The sequence below is a fragment of the Lepus europaeus genome, chromosome 5 (assembly GCF_033115175.1).
Source record: "Lepus europaeus isolate LE1 chromosome 5, mLepTim1.pri, whole genome shotgun sequence".
NCBI classification, from domain to species: Eukaryota; Metazoa; Chordata; class Mammalia; order Lagomorpha; family Leporidae; genus Lepus; species Lepus europaeus.
The window spans coordinates 87,192,430-87,219,936 of NC_084831.1; the positions used below are offsets into that span (position 1 = coordinate 87,192,430).

Genomic DNA, 27,507 nt, shown 5'->3' on the forward strand with positions numbered 1-27,507 from the left:
TAGGATTTATTTATTTATTTGACAGGCCTAGAGTTACAGAGAGGCAGAGAAAGAAAAATCTTCATCCACTGGTCCACTCCCCAAATGGCCCCAAAGGCTGGAGCTGAGCCAATCCAAAGCCTGGAGCTTCTTCTGGGTCTTCCACATGGGTGCAGGGACCCAAGCACTTGGACCATCTTCCACTGGTTTCCCAGGCCATAGCAGAGAGCAGGATGGTTAGTGGAGCAGCAGGAACTTGAGCCAGCACCCATATGAGGTGCCGGCACTGCAGTAAGCCATAGCACTGGCCTCAATTCAAAGGTTTTCAAAGCTCCCTGACAGGAACAGGGATTCAAAGACCAAAAGCTTATTACTTCTTTTGTAACATTTACTCTTCCTTTTGTGTTAGAGGGTGTATAGAAAACAACCCTAACGTCATTCTTTTTAGGAAAAAGTACACACTGAACATTTACTGTATGGTTTGATTAAATACAAGTATTTCTAACATTTCTCAGCCTATGATATTTGCTAGATTCTGTTTAAATTATGAAGTCTATTTAGAGCTACCTTTTTGTGAATCACTAAAAGAAGGATGTGTTGAAGATTTATTCTCAACTGTTACTGAAAAATCAGTCTGGATGACGAAGTTTATTCAGCACGTCAAACTGAGAATTTAAACTTGTAAACAACCATTTGCCTGAGCTGGCTGTTCTGCAGCCTGGTTTAGTTACAAGTTTTATACTTTTCTTACAGGGTAAGTCCATTGAAGCAGGTTTAGACAATATAGATTTATGTGTTGTTATCAGATTGAAAACTGAAGAATACCTCTTTGAAAATTGAAGAGCACTAGATAATAGCCAACAGACTCATTTTTAAAAACATATTTTTTTTTTTAAGATTTATTTATTTATTTGAAAGTCAGTTACACAGAGAGAAGGAGAGGCAGGAGAGAGAGAAGTCTTCGATCTGCTGGTTCACTCCCCAGATGGCTGCAATGGCTGGAACTGCACCGATCCGAAGCCAGGAGCTTCTTTTGGGTCTCCCACGTGGACGCAGGGGCCCAAGGACTTGGGCCATCTTGGGCTGCCTTCCCAGGCCATAGCAGAGAGCTGGATCAGGAGTGGAACAGCTGGGACTGGAAGCAGTGCCCGTAAGGGATACCGGCACTGCAGGCGGCAGCTTTACCTGCTACGCCACAGCACCGGCCCCAGACTTGATTATTGATTAAAGAGGTGTATTACATTCCCACACTTGTTTCCACATAGGATGTTATCTATATACGGAGAGAGGCAAGCAGGGGGATTTTTAACGACTTCCTACATCCAGGGGCCCTAGGTGTTTCCCTTGCCCATGGCTGATGCTCCCTTGGTTATGGTTGAGGTTTGTTGAAAGGCCCTGTTACCGGGGAGCAGGAAGCACACAGCTGTAGGATGTCTTCACAGCGTGGTCAGCATCCAGCTGATTTAATGCCTCTGAAGAATTTAAGTTCACATGACAACAAATGCTTTCTTGAACAAGAACTGTTTTATGAAAAACCCATGTAATAGCCTCTGATAAAGTAGCATTGCTGATTGGCATTTTAGAGGAAATTGGAATAAGGTTGCAGTTTATTCACTTCATCATTTATAAGTAAAAACTAAAGCCAAGGGTTTAGTTAATACAGAATATTAAAGCATTTTTTTAAAGATTTATTTGGGAGAGAGAGAGAGAGATCTCTTCCATCCTCTAGTTCACTCCCCAGATGGAAAGAGCAGCTAGGCTAGGTCAGGCCAAAGCCAGTAAGTAGCCAGGGACTCCATCTGGGTCATGGGGTGGTCATCCACTTTCTTCTCAGGCACTTAGTGGGAAGCTACATAAGAAGCAGAGCAGCTGGGACTCTGAGATGTGTAATCAGCTTAACCCACTGTATCACAGTGCTAACCTCTGTGGTATCTTTTTATTATAGTTAATTTATAAGGGTAATTCCTTTAAAATATAGAAGATAGGCTGTCTCTACAGCAGTTTCAAGTAAAATGGATTGGGACCATTGAAAATGTTTCATAGGGGTTTGCTGTTTATCTCTTAGCTGTTTCAAATGTGTTGACCTTTTTTTTTAAAACTATTTACCTAGCAGCTACTTTGGAGAAAATTTAATCTGTCTTCAAGATAAAAGGGAAGTCTTAATGGTGAATGAATAACTACTTTTCCAAAAACCTTGAGCTATGAAGAAAGAATTTTGTTAATGAATTTTTTTGATATGTTTTTATTTAAGGATTATGTTTCAAAATATATCCATTATTATACAGTAATGTTGCTGAAAATTCTGTCACAAGTGTATCTATATACTTGAAACTTCTGAAACAGATTTTTTTACTTGTGATATAAGACAAAATTGAAAATTTAATTTTAATTGGCTTTATTTGTAATTATGGACTGTGTTCTGGGGGCTCATATTTGGTGCATAGTAGTTAAGATACCTCTTGTGATGTCCACATCTCATATTGGAGTACCTAGATTTGAGTCCTGGCTCCAGCTTCCTGCTAATGCACACTGGAGGCAGCAGGTGATGGTTCAAGTATTTAGTTAGGTTCCTGCTACCCAGGTTGGATACCTGGTTTGTTTTGGGTGTCCAGCTCCTGATTTCTGCTTGGCTCAGACTTGGCTGTTGCAGGCATTTGGGATATGACCTAGTAAATGAAAGATCCTGTGTCTCTTTTCTGTCTCTGCCTTTCAAACAAAATGGAAAAGAAACAAGAATGAGCATTCTGATTAGTTGAGTGGAAGAAGTTGGTATTATAGACAGAGTATGTGTGAGGAACTCAGAAACAGATAACAAAAAAGCAGACTAGTTGTTGCAAAGTTACTTTCCTTGTAAAGATTAAAGCAGAGGAGTCTCCCTTATTTTGTAGGTTAAAATTGCCCTATTTGGAAATTTGCTATTATCTTTGTCTCTCTCCTGCTTTCTCGGAAGGGAGATAAACCAGTCAGTTTTGGCCTGGTGACAGCTTGGTGATGTGGGACTTAAGCAGTTGTGAATCCATTTAGGTTTGATTATGTTAGGGCTTATCGCAGGAGTTCAATCCAGAACAATAGTCTCTTACAAGTTTTGACACTTGTTTTAAAGTCAGTGTATTAGGGTTCTCCAGAAAAACAGAATTGGTGGTGGGGGTGGGGGTGGGGGAGATTTTTAAGGATTTGATTCATGATTGAGGAGACTTGGCAAATCTAAAATCTGCAGGGTAGGGCCTGGGGAAGAGTGCCATTTTGGAACAAAGGCAATCTGCTAGCAGAATTCCTTCTTGATGGGGGAAGGTCAGTCTCCTAGGAAAGCTCACTGGATGAGACCCAGTCACTGGAGGGTAACCTGCTTTACTCAGAAGTCCCCTACCTAGGGGCAGACATTTGGTGCAGTGATTAGGTTGCTGTTTGACATGCACACATACCATAATGGAATGCCTGATATGTTCCCGACTACTGCGTTTTTGATCAAGTTTTCTGCTGGTGTGATCCTGGGAGGCAGCAGGTGATAGTCCAAGTGATTGAATCCTTGTCATTCATGTGAGAGACCTGGATGAATTTTCAGGCTCTAGCTCTGGCCTGGCCCAGCTAGGGTTGTTGTGGGCATTTAGGAAGTAGAACAGTTGATACCTGATTGATGTCTCTCTGTGTCACAACCACCCCCCAACTTTCTTTTTTTCTTTTCTTTTTTTTTAAATATATTTATTTATTTGAAAGTTTCACAGAAAGGGAGAGTGAGAGAGAGGTCTTACATCCACTGGTTCACTTCCCAAATGGCTGCAATGGCTGGAGCTGGAGCAGTCTGAAACCAGGAACCAGGAACTTCTTCTGGGTCTGCCATGTGGGTGCAGGGGCCCAAAGATTTTGGCCATCTTCCACTGTTTTCCCAGGCACATTAGCAGGAAGCTGGATCAGAAGTGGAGCAGCCAGGACTTGAACTGGTACCCAAGTGGGATGCTGATACTGTAGGTGTGGCTTTACCCACTAGGCTACAATACTGGTCAGCCCCTTTCACCACCCCCTTTCAAAAATAAATGTCTTAAAATTTTGCAGATTTCTAGTGGATAATTGGAATTGTTTTAAATTTCTAATAAACTGTGTTATTCAGATTGAATTTATTGGGCAGTGTTTTGCTGTATTCAAATCTACTTTGGAAGCCAAATGACAATTAAAAGCTACTTAGAAGAATGAGAGCAATAATGCTAAATTATGATAACTTGAAGAATTATAGCTCTGTTTTTAGTTAGACTTTGTTTTAATGGTAGAATTTTGAAATGATTTAAGGCAAGAAAAGAGATAATGCAAGTGAATTGATTCATTTATAAATAACAAATGTGATTAAACCATGGGTCATTAAAAAGAACCTGAAAATACAGAAAGGGAAAATATTTTGTCAGCATTGTAAATAAATGGGAGGGGGGAGATCACCAACTTATTAGTTAATTTTGAGATTATTCTTGAAGGGAAACAATTTCTTTGGCAATAGGTAGAAGGGAGTATCTTTGAGAATTCATAGAGCATTGTAGAACGATGATATTCTGTGTGTTACTATGATGTTTACTGCATTGTAGAACACTTTTTTTTTGACAGGCAGAGTTTAGACAGAGAGAGACAGAGAGAAAGGTCTTCCTTCTGTTGGTTCACCCCCCAAATGCCCACTATGGCCGGTGCACTGCGCCGCTCTGAAGCCAGGAGCCAGGTGCTTCCTCCTGGTCTCCCAAGTGGGTGCAAGGCCCAAGGACTTGGGCCATCCTCCACTGCCTTCCCGGGCCACAGCAGAGAGCTGGACTGGAAGAGGGGCAATCCGGCACCCCAACTGGGACTAGAACCGGTGCTGGCGCCACAGGCAGAGGACTAGCCAAGTGAGCTGGGGCACCGGCCCACATTGTAGAACATTTAACATCACTACAGTCCTGTGACGTTAGTGATGAGATTCCCATTTTAAGGTGAAGAAAAGTTCAAAGAGCCTAAATGAGCTTGCTCAATTGTCAAACATTTGATAAATGGCAGATCTGTAATTTTTAAAAAAATTTATTTTATTTATTTGAAAGGCAGAGTTGGAGAATGAGAGAGCTTCCATTGCTGTTTCATTCCTCAAATGGTTACAAAGGCTCAGACTGAAGCCATGAACCACGACCTCTATCCAGGTCTCCTCGTGAATGGTAGGGGCCCAAGCACTTGGGCCATCCGTCAACTCCTTTCCCAGGCATGTTAAGCAGAGAGCTGGTTTGGAAGTGGATCATCCAGGACTTGAACCATTTATCCAGCTGTGCCACAACGGTTGGCCCCAGATCCCAGAATTTGAACTCATTTATAATTGATTTTGTGCAACTGAACTGTTCTCTGTTGAGTGCCTGATACAGTACCAAGCATGATGTTTAGGCCTTGTGAGTTCAAAGTTTAATACCTAGTTCCTGGCCTCAAGATGGTATAACAAATGAATAAGATAGTCATTTTAGGGAACCTTAGAGATTCAGAGAAAGATCATTTATTCCAATCTGTGAATTTAGGGCCACTTTCTAGAGGACATAATGACTGAGCTGAATCTTAAAGGAAGAAAACAAGTTAATTGCAAAAAGGTGATGGGGCAGGAGTTTAACAGCCAGGTGCTTACCATGTGGATAAAGGCACTTAAGCATAAAGTAGTGTGGTTTATGCTTAGAAACCTATTTCTAGGTCCTAAAGGATGAGGTGGTTGGGGCTCTCACTTTGTACCTTAAACTTGCTAAACTGTTTGTAGATAAAATTTTAAACCTTTCCAGTGAGTTTTGACCTTCCTTTTTTAGGATCAGTTCGACAGCTTAGATAAGCATACACAATGGGGAATTGACTTCTTGGAAAGATACGCCAAATTTGTTAAAGAGAGAATAGAGATTGAGCAGAACTATGCGAAACAATTGAGGTAAGTAAACTTTTTTTCAGTTCTTGGAAATGCAATTACATGTTTAAGCATTTGAATAAAAGATAAAGGTGGTATTCCATAGGTTAAATTCATTTTTTTCATCAGAACTAGATTGAATTAGGTAACTGGCTTGTTTTGGTGGTTGATTTAGTTATTGCCTAGTACCACAAAAAATATTGACTGGCTTAGAATGTCAGTAGTTTTCATTCTAGAAAAGTGTTTAAAATTTCTAAAATCAGGGAGCAAAATGCCAGGAAAAAGAAATATCTAGGTATCATTCTGTTTTACACTTTTATTCACTTATAACTTTTTGCTTTAGTGATCTTTCCAAAACACTGGGTATTTCTTCAGAGATCTAAGACCTGGAAATTGAATGTGTGCTAAACTGAGTTTCTGTCAATATTCAGATACATATTACTGATTAAAGTGACTTGAGGATATATGTTAAAAGATAATTTAAAGGGAAAATTTTAGTCTTAAAACTGGTTGCTGGTGTTGTGGTGCAGCACATTAAGCTGCAGCCTGTAACCTCAGCATCACATATAAGTGCAGTTTGAATTCCAACTGCTCTGCTTCCGATCCAGCTCCCTGCTACTGCACCCAGGAAAGCAGAGGTAGTGGCCCAAGTTCTTGGGCCCCAGCCACTCATGTGGTAGACACGTATGGAGTTCCAGGCTCTTGGAACTATCTGATGAGGCCAGCCCTATCTGATGAGGCCATTTGGGAGTGACTCAGTGAATGGAAGATCTCTGTCTCTCTGTTATTCTTTCAAATAAACAAATAAATCTTAGAAAAAAAGAGAAGAGGCTGGTGCCATGACTCACTTGGCTAATCCTCTGCCTGCGGTGCCGGCATCCCGGGTTCTAGTCCCAGTTGGGGCGCTGGATTCTGTCCCAGTTGCTCCTCTTCCAGTCCAGCTCTCTGCTGTGGCCTGGGAAGGCAGTGGAGGATAGCCCAAGTCCTTGGGCCTTGCACCCACTTGGGAGACCAGGAGGAAGCACCTGGCTCCTGGCTTCGGATTGGCATAGCGTGCCGGCCACAGTGGCCATTGAGGGGTGAACCAACGGAAAAGGAAGACCTTTCTCGGCCCGCGCCGTGGCTCAATAGGCTAATCCTCCACCTTGTGGCGCCAGCACACCGGGTTCTAGTCCTGGTCGGGGCGCCGGATTCTGTCCCGGTTGCCCCTCTTCCAGTCCAGCTCTCTGCTATGGCCCGGGAAGGCAGTGGAGGATGGCCCAAGTGCTTGGGCCCTGCATCCCATGGGAAACCAGGATAAGCACCTGGCTCCTGCCTTCGGATCAGCGCGATGCGCCAGCCGCAGCGGCCATTGGAGAGTGAACCAACGGCAAAAAGGAAGACCTTTCTCTCTGTCTCTCTCTTTCTCACTGTCCACTCTGCCTGTCAAAAAATAAAAAATTAAAAAAAAAAAAAAAAGAAGACCTTTCTCTTTGTCTCTCTCTTTCTCTCACTGTCTAACTCTGCCTATCAAAAAAAAAAAAAAAAAAGAGCAAAATTATGATATCAAAAACTGGATGAACTAATCTTCAGATATTGTTCAGACAGCAAAATCATCATTGTTAGATCACAGATTGACAGTTTTAGTAGAACTTAATAAAAATGTTGCTTAAAATCTGAAGACAGACCATAGTGTTTTAGCTGTAGGGGTAAGGACTCTTTAAATTATAGGTGAAAAAAAAAAATTCTGATCTCAACAAGGACATATAACTAAAAAGTTCAGGTATATTTTGATTCAGGAATGAAATATCTCTGGGCTACAGTTCTTGGCTCTGCTTTCCCTTGTTGCCTTTATTCTCCAGTTCCATTTAGTACTATCCTCTCTGTTCCCTTTGTTCTATATTGTATGTCATCATACCCCCACATACTGGAAATAAAATGATGGCATACCTGTTGTACATTTGGGGTAGGGAGAGAGGAAAAGAGAAGGAGAGAGAAAGCAGTAGAAGAAAGGCCAGGGATGGAGAAGGGAGAAGGCAAGTTTGTACCAGCTTTTTTCCTCCAGAAATCCTCGCAGAGATCTTTTTTTGTCTTATTCTGCTAAGGTTATATGCTTATTCTGAACAATTCACTGTAATGGTGATACTGGAATGCCTTCACAGCTAATAAAGGGAGAAGGTAAATCAAAATTTTTTTTTCCCTAAGATTTATTTTATTTATTTGAAAGAGTTTCAGAGAGAGGTAGATCCAGAGAGAGAGAGAGAGAGGTCTTGCATTCCGCTGGTTCACTCCCCAAATGATTGCAATAGCCAGAGCTGAGCTAATCCGAAACCAGGAGCCAGGAGTTTCTTCTGGGTCTCCCATGTGGGAGCAGGGACTCAAGGAGTTGGGCCATCTTATATTACTTTTGCAGGCCATAGCAGAGAGCTGGATTGGAAGTGGAGCAGCCAGGACTCGAACTAGCACCCATACGGGATGCCAGTGCTGCAGGCTGGGGTTTAACCTGCTGTGCCACAGTGCCAGCCCCGGTAAATCTGAATTTTTAAAAATGTGAGGTAATGATCCCAAAGAGAAGGGGAGATCATTATAAGTCACATATGTCTACTACAGTAGTCCTTGGAACCTATTTGTTGGGTGTAGGGATAGGAGAGTATATTTGTTACCAACCCCAGGCTCTTTGGCTCACTTGCAAATAGAAATTGACAGGAGGCCAATATGTAACTCAGACAAGGTTTATTAGGAGTTTATGCTTGAGTCCAAAGGAGACAGCGTGGCAGGAAGAGTTTCTGCTTACTGATTCAATTATGGGAGCCAGACAAGAATTTTTATTGAGTGCAGAGGCATGTCAGTTCCCCCTTGGAACTTGGATCTGTATCCACCTGGAATTCTGGCTTGTTCTCACTGGCACATGACTGGTTTGTACCCTGTTCAGTGATCTGCGCAGGCATAGTTCCTTCTTTTGCACTTGGCACACTCAAATGATGGTGTTGTTTACAATGGAGTATTCTGGGTATTCATGCAGATTGGGAAGTCCCTAATAGGGCATTAGGGGGTCTTTTATAGCTAGAGTCTAGACATTTCTCGCTCATGATTGATTTGGAATTTGAGATGTATTTGTTCATGTCAGGTTGGGATGGGGGTCCTTGAATTTATGAGTCCCATTCCTCTCTTGTCTCATTTCTATAAAGTATTTTTATAATACTTTAATTCTATTGTTATATTTACTGAAACAATGACATTATGCTAATTTTTACCTATTCCCCCTTCCCCCTCTTTAAAGGTTGTTTATTTATTGGAATGGCAGAATGGCAGAGAAACAGGGAGCTCTTTCATACGGGGCACTCCCCAAATGGACATAAATAACCAGCTCAGTGCCTTGCCAAAGCCAGGAGCCAGCGACTGCATCCTGGTCTCCCACATGGGTGGTTGGGTGGGTCCCAAGTTCTTGGGCCATCTTGCTGCCTTTAAAGGATGGCAGTTGCAGGAAGCTGGATTGGAAGCAGAGTAGCCAGAACTCAAAATCGATGTTCCCATATGAGGTGCTGAAATCAGAAGCAGCAGCTTAAGCCACTGTACCATAATACCAGCCCCTACTTCCGTGTTTTTTTTTTTTTTTAAACTAAGGTATTTTCTATATAAGAATATGAGCAGGATGCCTATTAGTATATTAATATTTCTCCAGCCCTATGTGTATAATCTGGGAACCTTACCCCTTTATAACCTAGATGCATGAAAGGCCTCTGGGAGATTAAAGTAGCAATTACAAAGTACGCTCGTGTGAACATTTAATTTAATTTTGAATTTGATCTCAGTTTTAGCACATTAAGTTCTTTGGTTTCCAGGTTTCCAGCAGAATTAAGGAGAAGAAATGCTACGAGTAATACAGTGATGACAGTGTAAACTGACAGACAATAAAAGATTAAAAAAAAGTATAAAAACTATTTTGTGGAAATGAATAGTGCCATTTACTTCTGTAGCCCCAAGGGTATCACCACAGTATTAAAGCAGAGTTTAAAAAAAAATACAAAGAAAGAAAATAACCATATTGGTAAGCATGAGCTTAGGTCCTCAAGAAAAGAGTTAATCAGATTATTTTTGAAGAAAGCAGGAAATTTGACAATGTCAGAATACAAAATGTGTCTGTCCTTTATTCCAGTATTTTCATTTATAAACTCTTCTACAGAAAAGCACACATGCAAAGATGCAGGCAGAAAACTGTTTATTGCTGGAAAAAAAGATTCCCACCTAAAAGTATCTTTCAATAAAATAATTAAAAACACTATGTATATGTACTTTAAAAGAGTTAAGTGTACAAATTATGTATATGTACTTTAAAAGAGTTAAGTGTACAAACAGCACATTTAAATTTAAAAAGCTCTTCTATCCATGTGAAAATAGAAAGTTGCAGAATTGAATGCTAGCAAGATTTCCTTATTGCTTAATGGGGTTTGCATCTACTTATTTGAATTATAATAAAATTTTGAATGTATTCTGAAGAGGTCTGGAAAGGTATACCATAAATTGTTTTACAATAGTTAACCTCTGTAGAATGGGAATGGGGAGATAATAAGAAATTTTTACCTCATACACTTACAAAAAATATTTATTTATTTGAAAGGCAGAGTAACCCAAAGAGACAAACTATACAGAGATTATCATCCATCTGCTGGTTTGTTCCCCCAGATAGCCACAACAGCTGGGACTGGGCCAGGCTGAAGCCAGGAGCCAGGAACTCCATCTGTTTCTTCCACAAAGGTGACAGAAACTCGAGTATTTGAGCCATAATCTGCTGCTTCCCAGGTGCACTAGCAGGGAGCTGGATCAGAAGCGAAGTAGTCACGTCTGAAACAGGCACTCCAGTAATGAGCATTGACATCCCAAACAATAGCTGAACCTATGCCACAGTGTCCACCCCGTACATTTTACAGGGGTGGGAACTTCCAGCACGCAGTCCATATACGGCCTGCAAAATCATTTGGTCTGACCCTGCCGAGGTAACCTCAGATGGGACTCAAAATTCAATAAAACTATAGCAAGCTAATTTTCAAATTGATAATTTTTTATGGCCTGTAAATGATGTTTTAAATATCCAAATAGCCCTCGGCAGAAAAAACGTTGCTCAGTCTTGTGTATATACTTTTAAATTTTTAGAGTCTTCAGTGATTGTATATTACTTCTGTAATTATTTGAAGAATTGTATTTTTATTTGAAAGAGAGAGACAGCGAAAGATCTCCCATCCACTGGTTCACTTCCCATAGGCCTGCAACACACAGAGCTGGGTCAGGACAAAGCCAAGGAGCTGGAACTTCATTTGAGCCTCCCAGTTTGGTGGCAGGGAGCCAAGTACTTGAGCCATCACCTGCTGCCTCCCATTGTGGGCATGAGCAGATGCTGGAATTGGAAGCAGAGCCTGATTTGGCCTTGAACCCAGACACTCTCATATGGGATGCAGTTGTTCCAAGCTGTCTGTTAACTGCTGGCCTCTACTTTTATAATTTAAAGCAATTTTCCCTTTTTTTTTCCTTTCCAATAAAGCAACATTTTCTTTACTCTGGGATTACTAGTTACTTTCAGGATCTAAACAAAGAATCTGAATATTTAGACTTCTTTTCTTGTATTTTATGTTTATATGTATCTCCCTATCTATATTCTGAGTCAAGCTACTTGACCCAAATGTCTGATTTATTTAAGTATTTATCTTCATATCAAGGTTTTTTTGTTTTTTTTTTTAAAGGGTTTTTCTATCTACAGTTACTACCTTGAAAGAACAGGCATTACAATGCTGATGAAATTTGTTTCCTTAGGCATGATGTGCAATTAATATGTTAACTTTATGACAAGTCAGATACCCCAAAAATGTAACATATACAGTCATTAAAGTATAATGTTGGGGGCCGGCACTGTGGCGCAGCGGGTTAAAGCCCTGGCCTGAAGTGCCAGCATCCCATATGGGCGCCGGTTCTAGTCCCGGCTGTACCTCTTTCGATTCAGCTCTCAACTGTGGCCTGGGAAAGCAGTGGAGGATGGCCCAAGTCCTTGGGCCCCTGCACCCACGTGGGAGACCTGGAAGAAGCTCCTGTCTTCGGATGGGTGCAGCTCTGGCCGTTGGGGCCACCTGGGGAGTGAACCAGCAGATGGAAGACTTATCTCTCTGTCTCTACCTCTCTCTGTAACTGTTTCAAATAAATAAAATCTTTTTTTTTTTAAAAAAAAGGTTAGTGTTGATTTTCCTCATCAAAAACTTAAACAATGAAATAAAACTCAGCCACAATTTCAGCACGCTTGCACAGGGTGATACCCTGCTCCTGGGTCAGATGTCTTGCCATGGCCAGGCCCGTGGATGCAAAAGTGTGCTTCTGCTCCACGGACCGAGATGGCAACGCTCCCACAGCAGTTCCCTGCTGTTGCTATGGATTCGTTTCTGGGAGGAGGAGTGTGGTGGAGGCAAGAGGCATGGAGTCACCACACAGACCCTGGGAGTTGGGTGAAAGGCTTGAGGCAAGCAGCCTGCAGACTCATTTATTTCAGTTGCTACAGCAGCTTATATAGCCAAGGCAGCCAGTCTGGTCAAGGGGCAGTCTATGCCCTAACCAATCACACCCTGTTGCCAGGCAGACTCTGCCGTCATGTGGTTTCCGAAACCATCTAATCAGAGCCTGTTGCCAGGCAGTTTCTGTTGCCAGTGGCCATCTTGGCATGGTCTTCTCATTCCACCACACCCTGCCACCCATTGCAAATGTCAACAGTTGTTCTTAAGCAAAGATGGTATACTCCCAAAAAGAATCCTATCACAAATTATAAAAGTTGATAATTTGTAAGATAAAACTTAAGCCATTGGAATATTTAACTGTCCAGGATAACTCCGACCTCAAAATTTTCTGGATGGCCAAGGTTTTGGGACTCATCAAATGGTGAACTTTGTTCCTGTCTGTTCTGAGAATGATAATAACCACTATGGTTTCTACTTACCTGCAGAAAAGGGAAGTGAACACCATTTTATTGAAGCAAGGGTAGCTAGAACCTAAAATTACATAATATAAACAAATGCAATTTTGTTATAAGAATATGAGTTTTCTGTACAAATGATCTGTGTCAGTGATTAACATCTTTTAAGAAATGCAAGGGGTCAGCATTAGGGCATAGTAGGTAAAGCTGCCACCTGCCACCCACATCCCATGTGGGCACCGATTTGAGTGCCATTGCTTTACTTTGAATCTAGTTCCCTGCTAATGTGCCTGGGAAAGCAGCAGAAGATGGCCTAAGTGCTTGGACCCCTACCACCCATGTTGGAGACCCAGAAGAAGCTCCTGGCTCCTGTCTGGCTCAACCCTGGCTGTTTTGACCATTTGGGGAGTGAACCAGTGGATGGAAGACTTCTTTTCCTTTATTTTATGTTTATCTCTCTCTGTCTCTCCTTCTGTCTGTAACTCTGCCTTTCAAATACATAAAGTAAATATTAAAACAACAACAACAAAAAAGAAATAGAGCACATTTTAGGAATTTGGCACATTTCCATCCTAACATTGATTCTCAATGGTAGTGATTTTCTGTAAGGGCAGTATTACTGGATAATGTTGAGGTACTCAAATCTGGGAAGAGTAGGAGGAGCCAGTTTAATTTGAAACCACCTAATCCTCCCTTACCCTTGTATTTAGATTTGCTGCTTTGGCTAAATACCAACTAAATGATTAAATTATCACCTGCTGTTTATGGTTTCTGTTTTGTCCGAAGGAAAGAGATTTTCCTTGTTTATTTCCTCTTTAATGAGAAAAATTCTTGTGGGTTACTCCCTCTAGTTTTGCTACTGTAGAGGTTAATTTCTTTTGTAGTGAGGCAGTACTTGTCTCTTAAATGTTAGTTATATTCAGGATTGTCAAAGATTTACATTTAAAATATAAGATAAACTTTTTCAGCTAGTCTTGGTACCTCTAGATTGTTTTCTGATTTCTCCCTTTATTCTTCTGTTCTTCATTTTTGGTAGCTCTGGTTTAACTTATTTTCGTTTTTGACATTGGTTTGATGATGGGAATAAATAGTAAATATGTAATCACGTTTGGAGACAGCTGAGTCATGTCCATTTTGATTGATGCTAAGTGATAACTTTAAATCACTTGGTAAAATATTTTTTGTTTGTGAAGACAAACAACTGAAATCAGCCCTCCTTTATTAATAAACTTACATTGTTGTATTTATATGGCAGAGAGTAACCTAAATTTTCTAAGTGAAAAAAAGAAGCCCTATTTACAGGAACGGTAGGTATTGTGTTTGTTTTTCTTAGTAAAAATGATTTTTGTGTTAATTTCTATCACAGGGTTATTACTGTATGAAATTATATTCCCCAAACTCCATGTTGTCGTATAAATTTTTGGTTCAAATGTGGCAATGAGATATACTGGAAGAGAAACAGACAGTAAGACGGGAAGCTGGCACTACTGATAAAGCTAAATTAGAAATCTCTCTAAATTCCTTTTTTTTTTTTTAAAGATTTATTTTATTTTATTTGAAAGAATTACAGAGAGAGGTAGAGTCAGAGAGATGTCTTCCACTGGTTCACTCCTCAGATGGCCGTAACAGCTGGAGCCGCGCCGATCCGAAGCCAGGAGCCAGGAGCTTCTTCCAGGTCTCCCACATGGGTGCAGGGGCCCAAGGACTTGGGCCATCTTCTACTGCTTTCCCAGGCCATAACAGAGAGCCGAATCAGAAGAGGAGCAGCTGGGACTAGAACCAGCGCCCATATGGGATGTTGGCACTTCAGGCCAGGGCTTTAACTTGCTGTGCCACAGTGCCGCCACGCGCACCCCCCCCCCCCCCCCTTAAGATGTATTTATTTGCTTGAGAGGTAGAGTTACAGAGAGAAAGGTCTTCCACCTGCTGGTTCACTCCTCAAATGGCCCAATGGCTGGAACTGGGTCAATCTGAAGCCAGGAGCTTCTTCCGAGTCTCCCATATGGATGCAGGGGCCCATATACTTGAGCCATCTTCTACTGCTTTCCCAGGGCATAGCAGAGGGCTGGATCGGAAGTAGAGCAGCCAGGACACAAACCATATGGGATGCCGGCACCACAAACGGAGGATTAGCCCACCGTGCCACAGGGCCGACCCCTCTAAATTCCTTTTATCCAGAGACTGTATTATGTGTATTTCTGTTCCCATGCTAAGGCTGGCAAATAGGTGATACCTGTAGAGTTGAGGGAAGATGAGTCAAATGAATAAATAATTGAATGATCTGTTTTTGATGTAAGAAATTTAGATCTCTGGCTGTAGTTGAACCTTTGAAAATGTGCAGGTTTCTGCTGTATTAAAGTTTGGTGTCACATACATCAATGTCATGAGGTTGTTAGTTTACTAAGAGCTGTCAAATATATTTAAGGTGGGCTTAGATACACAATTATCCAAATGTAACCAGTTTCTATTTTCTACTTAATTTTTACTTTTGCATACCTCTGCATCAGAATTTGTCATTTCTGTGTCACTGTCAAAAGAATTCAGGGAGCCCATCTTTGTAGTGACTTTATGAAAATGGAGATTGCTTTTTTCCTTTGGCATGCCATTGTTTAACTCTTGACTACTTGGCTACTCCTGCATTTTTGATCAACTGCTTAAGGTAGTAAAGCCTAGCAGTGACATCTGGATACAGGCAAGAGGAACTATCCCTTTATTTTGGAGTTTAGATTACTCTTATTTATAGAATTGGATCCCATGGAAACTTTTATTCTTGTCAGTCTTCAGTAATTGCTCAGTCCCCCGAATACATATTTGTACTTGAATAGGATTATTTATTATCTAAATAATTTTTACCTGTTTATTCCAGAATATAATCTCTCCACTAAAATATAAACTCTGCAAAGGGAGAGAATTTTTGTATGTTCTGTTCAATTACTGCTTGTTCCTAGAATAGTCCCTGGCACAGAATAAGCACTTTTTTAGTATTTCTGTAACATTTAATATAGCCCTTGATGCTGTCACCACTACTCTGAATGCTTTATATAAATTAACACATCTTATTATCCTAAGATCCCAGGTATCAGTATTATTTTACAGATTAATAACCTGAGACACATAGAGGTTAAGAAAGAGCTAACTGGGGGCCGGCGCCGTGGCTCACTTGGTTAATCCTCTGCCTGCAGAGCCGGTGTCCCATATTGGCTCCAGGTTCTAGCCCCAGTTGCTCCTCTTCCAGTCCAGCTCTCTGCTGTGGCCCGGAAAGGCAGTGGAGGATGGCCCAAGTGCTTGGGCCCCTGCACCCGCATGGGAGACCAGGAGGAAGCACCTGGCTCCTGGCTTCGGATTGGCATAGCTCCAGCTGTAGCGGCCATTTGTGGGGTGAACCAACAGAAGGAAGACCTTTCTGTCTCTCACTCTCACTGTCTAACTCTACCTGTCAAATAAAACAAACAAACAAACAAACAAAAAAAGAGCCAACTGAATTAAAATCTGGCTTCAGGGGCTGGGCTATTGGTATTGCATTATATTGCCTCTCAGTAGGAAGAATTAATTCTCTGTTGATAATTCTTTTCTATCACCTATGCCTAGTATATCTTTGGATTTCTAAAGAATTTTATTGCAGGCAGTAATAAATTATCTAAAATCTATATAACATACTCTTTCCAATAATACATATGCTTATAATGTAATAATTATAGAAATTTGGCTAAAATATAAATTATAAATGAATACTTATTTGTAATGCAGTTCATTTATAATATCTATACTTTATTATATACTTCTTAATTCATTTCATAAATTTAGGTCTGCTTATACATTTTCCCCATAAATTTAAGGTGAAAAGGGTTGACAATTTAGAAATCTTTTTTTCTTTCTTTTTAAGATTTATTTATTTATTTGAAAGGCAGTTACAGAGAGAGAAGGAGGGACAGGGAGAGAGGTCTTCTGTCTGCTAGTTCGCTCCCCAAATGGATGTAACAACTGAGTTTCTCACATGGGTTCAGGGGCCCAAGGAATTGGGCCATACTCCGCTGCTTTCTCAGGTGCATTGGAAGAGAACTGGATTGGAAGTGGAGCAGCTGGGACGAATGGGATGCCGGCGCTGCAGGCCATGGCTTTAACCCATTGGGCCACAGCACCAGCCCCATCTTTTTTTTTTTTTTTAAGATTGATTTATTTGAAAGGCAGAGAGAGAGAGAGACAGACAGACAGACTCATTTACTGGTTCATTCTTCAAATGGCTGCAATGGCCAGAGTTGGGCCAGATCAAAGCCAGGAAACAGGAACTCCATCTGGGTCTCCCTTGTGAGTGGCAGGGGCCCAAGCACTCTGGCCATCTGCTGCTGATTTCCCAGTCACATTAGCAGAGAGCTGTATTGAAAGTGGAACAGCTGGGGCCTGAACTGTTGCTCAAATGGGATGCCACCATTGCAGCTGGCAGCTTAACCTGCTGTACCAGTATGTCAGCCCTTAGAAACTCTTCCCCTCTGCCCCAGGAATTATTTTTCTCATTAATGAATGTTAAAAAAAAAAAAAAAAAAGTCCTTCAAGAAGTCCTATTTCTTTTCATTTCCTTCCTAACAGACATTAAGAATACCTACTGGTTTTTGTAAATCTCATTCAGAAAGTGCTCACCTTTTTAATTATGGGAATTTTTCCCCCCAAAGAAACATTTAATGAATACAGATTTCATAAGTACAACTTTAGGAATATAGTTATTCTTCCCACCATACCCGCCCTCCTACCCACACTCCCACCCCTCCCCCTCCTCCCTCCCATTCCCAGTCCCATTCTCCATTAAGATTCATTTTCAATTAACTTTGTACACAGAAGGCAAACTCTATACTATGTAAATATTTCAACAATTTGCACACACATACACACATAAAACTTAAAGAAAAAGTTTTATAGTTAATTCTCCTAATACAACTCATTAAGGACAGAGGTCTTTTTTTTTTTTTTTTAAAGATTTATTTTATTTGAAAGTTACATAGTGAGGTAGAGCCAGAGAGAGGGAGAGGGAGGGAGGGAGAGAGGTCTTCCATCTGCTGGTTCACTCCACAAATGACCGCAATGGCAGAGCTGAGCTGATTTGATCTGAAGCCAGGAGCTTCTTCCGGGTCTCCCACCTGGGTGCAGAGGCCGAAGGATTTGAGCCATCTTCTACTGCTTTCCCAGGCCATAGCAGAGAGCTGGATCAGAAGTGGAGCAGCTGGGACTTGAATTGGCGCCCATATGGGATGCTGGCACTGCAGGCCAGGGCGTTAACCTGCTGTACCACAGCGCTAGCCCCAAGGACAGAGGTCTTGCATGGGAAGTTAGTAATTAACACTCTTATGTATGACATCAGTGATCACCTGAGGCTCTTGACATGAGCTGCCAAGGCTATGGGAGCCTTTTGAATCCACAATCTCCATCAGTATTTAGACAAGGGCATAAGCAAAGTGGAAGTTCTCTCTTCCCCTCAGAGAGAAGGTCAGAATGCAGCTTAAGGCTGGCGCCGTGGCTTAACAGGCTAATCCTCCGCCTTGCGGTGCCGGCATACTGGGTTCTAGTCCTGGTTCGGGTGCCGGATTCTATCCCGGTTGCCCCTCTTCCAGGCCAGCTCTCTGCTATGGCCCGGGAAGGCAGTGGAGGATGGCCCAAGTGCTTGGGCCCTGCACCCGCATGGGAGACCAGGAGAAGCACCTGGCTCCTGGCTTTGGATCAGCGCAATGCGCCAGCCGCAGCGGCCATTGGAGGGTGAACCAATGGCAAAAAGGAAGACTTTCTCTCTGTCTCTCTCTCACTATCCACTCTGCCTGTCAAAAAAATAAAATAAATTAAAAAAAAAAAAAGAATGCAACTTAAAGTGATTTATCATTCTATGAATCTTCTGTGTGGACTGCTTCCCATGTTGGAACATTCTCTCCATTTTAATTATTATTACCAAACACTTGATCCTAATTATATGATCACTTTAACAATCTTCTCTATATGTTCACTTTTACACTTAATATATTCACTTTAACGCTTAATATGATCACTTTAACACTTAAGGTAGCATGTTTAGCACCCAGCCTAATGGGACTTGGGGTCCCATGGTAAGTTTTTAAACTGTACCCTTAGAAGTAAGTTCATAGGAATGTATGCAGAACTGTACAGCTTTACAGTTACATACTTCCTCCTCCCTCTCTTATTCTTAATCTTTTTAATGATATTCATTCTCAATTGACATCATACACATATGATTAACTGTACGTTAAGTAAAGAGTTCAACAAATATTATGAAGAAAGAAAATGAAAAAAACTGTTGCTTGTCAGTCAAGACAAGTGCAGCTCAAGTTAGCCCTTCTTGAGGTATCAATTTCACTACCCCAGATTTCATTTTAGGTTCTCTGTTAGTTCTCACAGATCAAGGAGAACATAGTGGTATTTGTCCCTTTGGGACTGGCTTATTACACTAAATATAATGTTTTCGAGATTCATCTATTTTGTTGCAAATGACCGAATTTCATTTTTTTTAACCACTGTGTAGTATTCCATAATGTACATAGTCCATAATTTCATTATTTAGTCTCTGATTGACAGGCGCTTGAGTTTGTTCCATGTCTTAGCTATTGTGAATTGAGCTGCAATAAATATGGGGATGCTGATAACTCTTTTGTTTTCTTGATTTTATTTCCTTGGGTAAATTTCCAGGAGTGGGATGGCTGGGTCATATGATAGTTCTGTATGCAGATTTCTGGGTATTTCCATACTGTCTTTTATAGTGGAAGTTCAAAGTTTTTACCAGTTCAGATTCCCACAAACAGTGGATTAGGGTACCTTTTCCCCTACATCCTCATCAGCATTTGTTGATTTCTATATGAAAGCCACTCTAATGGGGGTGAGGTGAAGCTTCATTGTGGTTTTGATTTGCATTTCTCTGACAGCTAGTGATCCTGAACATTTTTCATGTGTCTGCTGGCCATCTGGATTTCCTCTTTTGAAAAATGCCTCTTTAAGTCCTTTGCACTGGGTTGTTTGCTTTGTTGTTGTAGAGTTTCTTGATTTTTTTATATATTCTGGTTATTAATCCTTTATCAGTTGTATAGTTTGCAGATAATTCCTCCCATTCTGTTGGTTGCCTCTTCACTTTCCTGTGTGTGGTTTTTTTTTTTTTTTTTTGCATTTCAGAAGCTTCTCAATTTGATGTAATCTCATTTGTTGATTTTTGGCTTTGATTGCCTGTGCCTCTGAAGTCTTTTCCAAGAACTCTTTGCCTGTGCACTGCAGTGTCTGGCAGGGTTTTCTCAATGTTCTCTAATAATTTGATGGTGTCAGGTTGTAGATTTATATCTTTAATCCATGTTGAGTGGGTTTTTGTGTAAGGTGTAAGGTAGGGGTCTTGCTTCATACTTCTGCATGTGGAAATCCAGTTTTCCGAGCACCATTTGTTGAAGTGATAGTCCTTGCTCCAGGGATTGGTTTTAACTCCTTGGTCAAATATAAGTTAGTTGTAGATGCTTGTATTGATTTCTGGCGTTTCTGTTCTGTTCCATTTGTCTGTCCATCTGTTTTTGTACTAGTGCCAGGCTGTTTGGATTATAACTGCCTTGTGGTATGTCTTGAAATCTGTTATTGTGATGTCTTTGGCTTTGCTTTTGTTGTATAAGATTGCTTTAGCTATTCGAGGTCTCCTGTGTTTCCATATGAATTTCAGCATTATTTTTTCGAGATCTGGAAGAATGTCTTTTGTATTTTGATTGGTATCACATTGAATTTGTGAATTGATTTCAGAAGATTGGACATTTTGATGATTCTTCCAGTCCATGATCAAAGAAGACCTTTCCATTTTTTTGTATCTTCTATTTCTTTATTTAATGTTTTGTAATTCTCATCATAGAGATCTTTGACATCCTCGGTCAAATTTCTTCCAAGGTATTTGATTTTTTTGTAGCTGTTGTGAATGGGATTGATCTTAGAAGTTTTTTTTTCCACCATTGCATTGTCTTTGTATACAAAGGCTGTTGTTTTTTCTGTATTGATTTTATATCCTGCTACTTTACCTAACTCTTTTATGAGTTTCAATAGTCTCTTAGTGGAGCATTTTGGATCCCTAATATATAGATTCATGTCATCTGCAAATAGGGATAGTTTGACTTCCTCCTTCCCAATTTGTATCCTTTTGATTTCTTTGTCTTACCAAATGGCTCTGGCTAAAACTTCCAGGACTGTATTGAATAGCAATGGTGAGAGTGGGGATCCTTATCTGGTACCTGATCTCAGTGGGAATGCTTCCAACTTTTATCCATTCAATAGGATGCTGGCCATGGATTTGTCATAAATTGCCTTGATTGTGTTGAGGAATGTTCTTCTGTACCCAATTTGCTTAGAGTTTTCATCCTGAAACAATGTTGTATTTTATCAAATGCTTCCTCTGCACCGATTGAGATAATCATATGGTTTTTGTTCGTTTATGTGATGCATCACATTGATTTGCCAATGTTGAACCATCCCTGCATAACAGGCATAAATTCCACTTGGTCTGGGTGAATTGATTGTCTGTATACCTGGTGGAGCTTATTCCTTTCTTTAGCTTTTTTGCACATGTAAAGCATGTCTTCAAATATATTATGTTGCCATGGAAGATGCAACCATTTTTAAGTTACTCTTAGAAAATCTACAAGGTTCAACAGTATTAAGGAGATAATTAGACTCCATGCTTTCTTCTTGTTCTAATGTTTCTTACCTCTCTTTAAAAAATTATTTATTTTAGAGACAAAGAGATGGGGGTGGGGAAAGAGAGAGGGAGAGGAAGAGAGAAACAGAGTTCCCATCTGCTGGTCTATTCCCAAATGACAGCAACAAGCTGGAAGCCAGGGACTCGAGTAATCTTGGTCTCTCAAATGGATAACGGAACCATCCTGAGTCATCACCTGCTGCCTCCCAGGGCACACTTAATGGGAAGTTGGAATCATAAGCACGGATGGAACTTGAACCCAGGCACTCTAGTAGGGGATGTGGAAGTCCCAACTGTTGTCTTAGCCACTAGGCCAAGTGCACTCACATCCTAACTCTTTGACATCTTTTTGGGTGCTGTAAATAATGTTAATAGAAGTTAATGGTTGGGTCCATGGTGTAGTGCAGAAAGCTAAGCTGCCTCCTGTAGGCCAGCATGCTATATTGGAGTGCTGCTTCAGGTCCTGGCTACTCCGCTTCTAATCCAGCTTCCTGCTAATGCACCTGGGAAGGAGATGAGGATGGACCAAGTGCATGGCAGATGGAATTGTGGACTCCTGGCTTTGGTTGGCCCAGCCATGGCCGTTGAGGCCATTTTGGGGGTGAATCGGTGGATGGGAGATTTCCAACCCCCCACCTTCTATCACTGCCTTTCCAATAAATTTTTTTTTTAAAGTTAGTGGCTGAAAATAGTTATCACTTTCCTGTGACTGGGAGGCTTGTTTGATTTTATCTTTTTCCTTAGTAGATAATTCTTTGGAATCATTCGTTGTAGTTTATTCATGCGTTTTTACAGTCAGGAGCAACAAAATCCTCCTCTGTTTGTGGTGAGTTTTCTAGTTTGATTTTTTCAGGGATTTCCCCTTTATTTTCCCCTTCGTTTTTAGGAAACCAACATCTGTTGCAGTGTGGTAGAAGGGAGAATACATTTCATACAACGTTGTATGAAATGTACTCCCAATAATCAGCTGAGAAGGTTTCTGAATCTTCAAGTGAATCTGTATCACCCCCCTCTAATGCACTCAGTAGACTCATTGTCTTCGTTTGAGAGATCATGTCTTTCTCCAGTAATGCTATAATCTGAATCCAGAGGTTCAACTCACTTTCTACACTAAATTGCTGTGTAACTGAATCCTGATCCTGCTGTTCATCTGGATGTTCACTTCCTTTATTAAGATTCATATTTGATAGAGTCTCTGTTGATTCACTACTGCTGCTTCCTTCATGTATCTCCCTTATTATATACAGCCAGGCTTTCATTAAAGGAAAGGGAAATATCAGATTTATGGCACTTTCTTTGTTCATCTGCTAATTCATCTGAACTTTCTTATAATTGGCCTTTTTGTAGATGAAGTAGATGGTCTAAAGATCAAATTTGAAGGTAAAGATTCTTGTAACTCTTATGTCAGGTCTCTTTGATCTCTTTCCTTCGGGGTGACATTTTTCCTCACAAATATGCCTATGTCTGATGGTTCCTGCTGCATGACTACTACCAAGTTTCTGAATTATTGTAAAAATATATATTTTTCCTGTACTTTTTCACATAGAAGCTTGGCACTCCAGACAGTTCTAGAAGATCATTTGAACAATATGCAATATGTTGTTACTGCTTATCATATAATCATTTGGTCATAATATACCAGTATTAAGATATATAAATATAAATATATATTGGGATCCATACTATGGTGCAGTGAATTAAGCTGCTTTCTGGAGCACTGGCATTCCTCATTGGTGCTGGTTTGAGTCCTGGATGCCCCACTTCTGATCCAGCTCCCTGCTAATGAGCCTGGAAAGCAGCAGAGGATGGTCCATGTCCTTGGACCCCTGTACTCACATAGGAGACCCAGATGAAACTCTTGGCTCCTCGCTTTGGTCTGGCCCAGCCCAGGCCATTGCGGCTGTTTGCGGAGTGAACCAGCAGATGGAAGACTGCCTCTGCCTCTCTGTAACTCTTTTAAATAAATAAGTAAATCTTTGACAAGATTGTCAATTATCTATCTATCTATCTATCTATCTATCTATCTATCTAATCTTGGGGCTGGCATTGTGGCATAGCAGGTAAAGTTGCTGCCTGAAATGTCAGCATGCCATATGTGTACTAGTTTGTGTCCCAGCTACACTACTTCTCCACTTCTGATCCAACTCCCTGCCCAGTTCTCTTCACAAGGTGCAGAGATTTAACACCCTGGATGTTGGTGACCAATTTACTCTCAGAGCCCAGGCCTCTAGGGGCACTGATGCCCTAAATCTGGAGTAGGAGGTTCCTGGCTGGGAAACTGGCAGAACTTTGGTTAGTGGGGTCAGGTTGGCTCTTCAGATTCAGCTTCTTGCTCCATTTGCCACTCGGCTGAATAGGCCCCAGAAGGAACCAAGTCTGCCTCTCTGCTGCTGCTTCTTAAGATTTATTTGTTGGGGCTGTTCCTGTGGTGTAGTAGGTTAAGTCTCTGCCTGTGGCGCTGGCATCCCATATGGGCACTGGTTCATGTCCCAACTGTTTCACTTCCAGCTCTCTGCTGGTGGCCTGGGAAGGAAGCAGAGGATGGTCCAAGGCCTTGGGCCCCTGCTCCCATGTGGGAGTCCCAGAGTGTTGCAGTTGATTTCCCAACAATGTTGCAGTGGATTCCTATCTGAGAGGAGGAGCGTGGTGGGGGCAAGAGGCACAGAGTCACCACACAGACCCCAGGAGTCGGGTGAAAGCAGGCCTGAGGTGAGCAGCCTGCAGACTCCTTTGAGTTAGTACAACAGCTTATATAGCCAAGACCAGCCAATCCGGTCAAGGGGCGGTCTATGCCCCAATCACAGCCTGTTGTCAGGCAGTTTCCAAAGCCATCCAATCACAGCCTATTGCCAGTCAGGCTCTTGTCGCCAGGCAGTTTCTGAAACCATCCAATCACAGCCTGCTGTCAGTCAGGCTCTGTTGTCATGTGGTTTCCTCTGTTGTCATGTGGTTTCTGAAGCCATCCAATCACGGTCTGTTGCCAGGCAGTTTCTGTTGCCAGCGGCCATCTTGGCATGACCTTTTCACCTCAGTGGCCATCTTGGCATGAACTTTTCACCTTAGCGGCCATTTACTTGATATGACCTTTTCACCTCATTCCATCACACCAGGGAAGCTCCTGGTTCCTGGATTCAGATTGGCTCAGCTCCGGTCGTTGAGGCCATTTGGAGAATGAACTAGCAGATGGAACACCTCTCTCTGTCTGTCTCTCTCTGTAACTCTGCCTTTCAAATAAATTAATAAATCTTAAAAAAATTTATTTATATATTTGAAAGTGTCAAAGAGAAAGCAGGGGTGATGGTGAGTATCTTTCATCTGCAGGTTCACTCCTCAAATGACTGCAACAACTAGGGCTGGGCTAGATTGAAGCCAGGAACCAAGAACTTCATTCTTGCTCTCCCATGGGGGTGGCAGAGATCCAAGAACTTGGGCCACCTTTTACTGCCTTCCCAGGCACTTCAGCAGGAAGCTGGATTAGAATCAGGGTAGCCGAGTAGCCAGGACTCAAACCAGCACTTCATCATGGGATACTGGTATTCCAAGCGATGGCTTAACCTGCTGCTGTACAATGCCAGCCCCTTATTTCACATTCCTTGAGTAGCCTCATTCACATTCATTATTTTAATTATCTCAGGTGTTGGAGTCAGATTTGAGGTAAATTTTGGCTATACCTGTTACGAGATATGCAAGTTAAGTTAATGTTTTTGAGTTGTGTAGAATAGGACTAACAGTACCTAATTGCAGTTGGTGTAAGCATAAGGTTATATATAAACTGCCTAGTGCAAAGATAAGCAAAATGTTGACAAGTAGTAGCTGTTGTTTTTGTGATTGTCTTTATGCATGTTGACTCTATAGATCTTGATCTCAGAAGTTTCTTCAGAGTTCCAGTTGTGACTACATCTCTCTATGGGACATTTTCATTTAGCTGTTCTGTAGTGTCAGTTAAAAAGCATTCATCAGGGGCCAGCACTGTGGTGTAGCTGCTAAAACCACCAAGTGCAGTGCTGGCATCCCATATGGGGGCTGGTTTGACTTCCAGTCCAGCTCCCTGCTAATGCACTTGGGAAGGCAGCAGACGATAGCCCAGGTGCTTGGATCTCTGCACCCACCTGGGAGACCCAAAAGAAGCTCCTGCCTCCTTGCTTTGGCCATTTGGGGAATGGACCAGTGAGTGAAAGATTTCTTTCCTCTTGTTCTCTCCCTCCCTCTTCCTCCTCCTTCCCTTCTCCCTCCCTCCCTCTGTAACTCTGCCTTTTGAATGAATAAAATAAATCTTTTAAAAAAAGCAGCATTCAGCTACAAAAAGTGGTGGAGTCTTCTCATTTAACAAGAGGTTTGGAAGCTGGAGATTGTAGAGCTCAGTGATGCCAGGGCATTATCACGAATCTCTTGTCCTCCCCGTTTTGTTTGTAAACCTTTGCAATGTCTTCAAGTAGCCTATCCTCACACATCTATATCCAAAACAATAAAAAGGTGGGCATGGACAACCACTAATCTGTTTTCTCTCTCTGTGGATTTGCCTATTTGCCATAACTCTTATATTCATCATCTCTTTCTCACCTTCCTGTTTGTATCCTCTTTTAGAAGGGACTGTAGGTCATGCATGATGACTAGTTTGCTAGCTCTGACTCATCTCTTTGTTTTGGTCAATCTAATACCTGAAATAATTAGTGCATAGTACCTAGTAGTTTTGCTGGTATTTGAGTAAACTAAACATAAATTCATCTACAACAGTGGTTTGTGGTTGTGAGTAACCATGATTAAGAACCACTGGTTAAAGTCCCAAAGGGACAAATATATATTCTTCCTGATTGGTGACAACTAACCAAGCACCAAAAAGGAAACCTGTTGAAGTGAAATGGACACTATGAGAAATAGTGACTTGATCAGCCCTTGTCCTGACTGTTGATGTACAACTTAATACTTTATCCCTTTTAGTATTTTTTTTGTTCTACTTAATACTATTGGTTGAACTACTTAATTAACACACAATTATTCTTAGGTGTTTAAATTTAACTGAAAAGTTATTCCTGTTAAATATAAGAGTGAGAATAAGAGAGGGAAGAGATGTACAGTTTGGGACATGCTCAATTGGACTTGCCTCAAATGATAGAGTCAGAAATGTGCCAGGGGATTCCAATTCAATCCCATCAAGGTGGCATGTACTAGTGTCATCTCACTAGTCAAAGTGATCAGTTTCAATTCACAATTGATCATAATGATAGGATTAAGAGTCAAAGGGATCACATAAACAAGACTAGTGTCTGCTAATACTAACTGAGAGAATGATCCAACATGGGAAGCAGGATGGATACACAGCAGGCTCATAGAATGGCAGATGTCCTAAATAGTACTCTGGCCTCAGAATCAGCCCTTAAGGCATTCGGATCTGGCTGAAGAGCCCATGAGAGTATTTTAGGCATGGGAAGCCAAGACACTCTGGGGAAAAAAAACCAAACAAACCCTAAATGAAAGATCTCTGTGAGTGAGATTCCAGTGGAAAGAACGGGCCATCAAAGAAGGAGGTACCTTTCTCTGAAGGGAGGAGAGAACTTCCACTTTGACTATGGCCTTGTCTAAATCAGATCAGAGTCAGCGAACTCAGAAGGCTTCCATAGCCTTGGCAACTCATGACAAGAGCCTAGGGTGATTACTGACGCCATAAACAAGAGTGTCAATTTGTTAAGTGAACAACAGGAGTTACTGTGCACTTACTCCTCATGTAGGATCTCTGTCCTTAATGTGTTGTACATTGTGAATTAATGCTATAACTAGTACTCAAACAGTATTTTACACTTTGTGTTTCTATGTGGGTGCAAACTGTTGAAATCTTTACTTAATATATTACTAAATTGATCTTCTGTATATGAAGATAATTGAAAATGAATCTTGATGTGAATGGAATGGGAGAGGGAGCGGGAGATGGAGGGTTGCAGGTGGGAGGGAAGTTATGGGGGGGGAAGGCCACTGTAATCCAAAAGCTGTACTTTGGAAATTTATATTTATTAAATAAAAGTTAAAAAA

The 27,507-nt window shown here is 41.2% G+C and overlaps 1 protein-coding gene and 1 pseudogene across 2 annotated transcripts in view; one reads left to right on the top strand and one right to left on the bottom strand.

Moving 5' to 3' along the window:
- FNBP1L (formin binding protein 1 like) overlaps positions 1 to 27,507 on the top strand; it is a 125,242-nt gene that overhangs the window by 41,472 nt on the left and 56,263 nt on the right. For both annotated transcript variants that reach the window (XM_062191749.1, XM_062191750.1), the window contains exon 2: positions 5,763 to 5,878. In XM_062191749.1, coding sequence (XP_062047733.1) covers positions 5,763 to 5,878 — 116 coding nt within the window. The remainder of the gene's footprint in view (positions 1 to 5,762; positions 5,879 to 27,507) is intronic.
- Positions 21,785 to 22,664, bottom strand: LOC133760496 (E3 ubiquitin-protein ligase Mdm2-like; annotated as a pseudogene).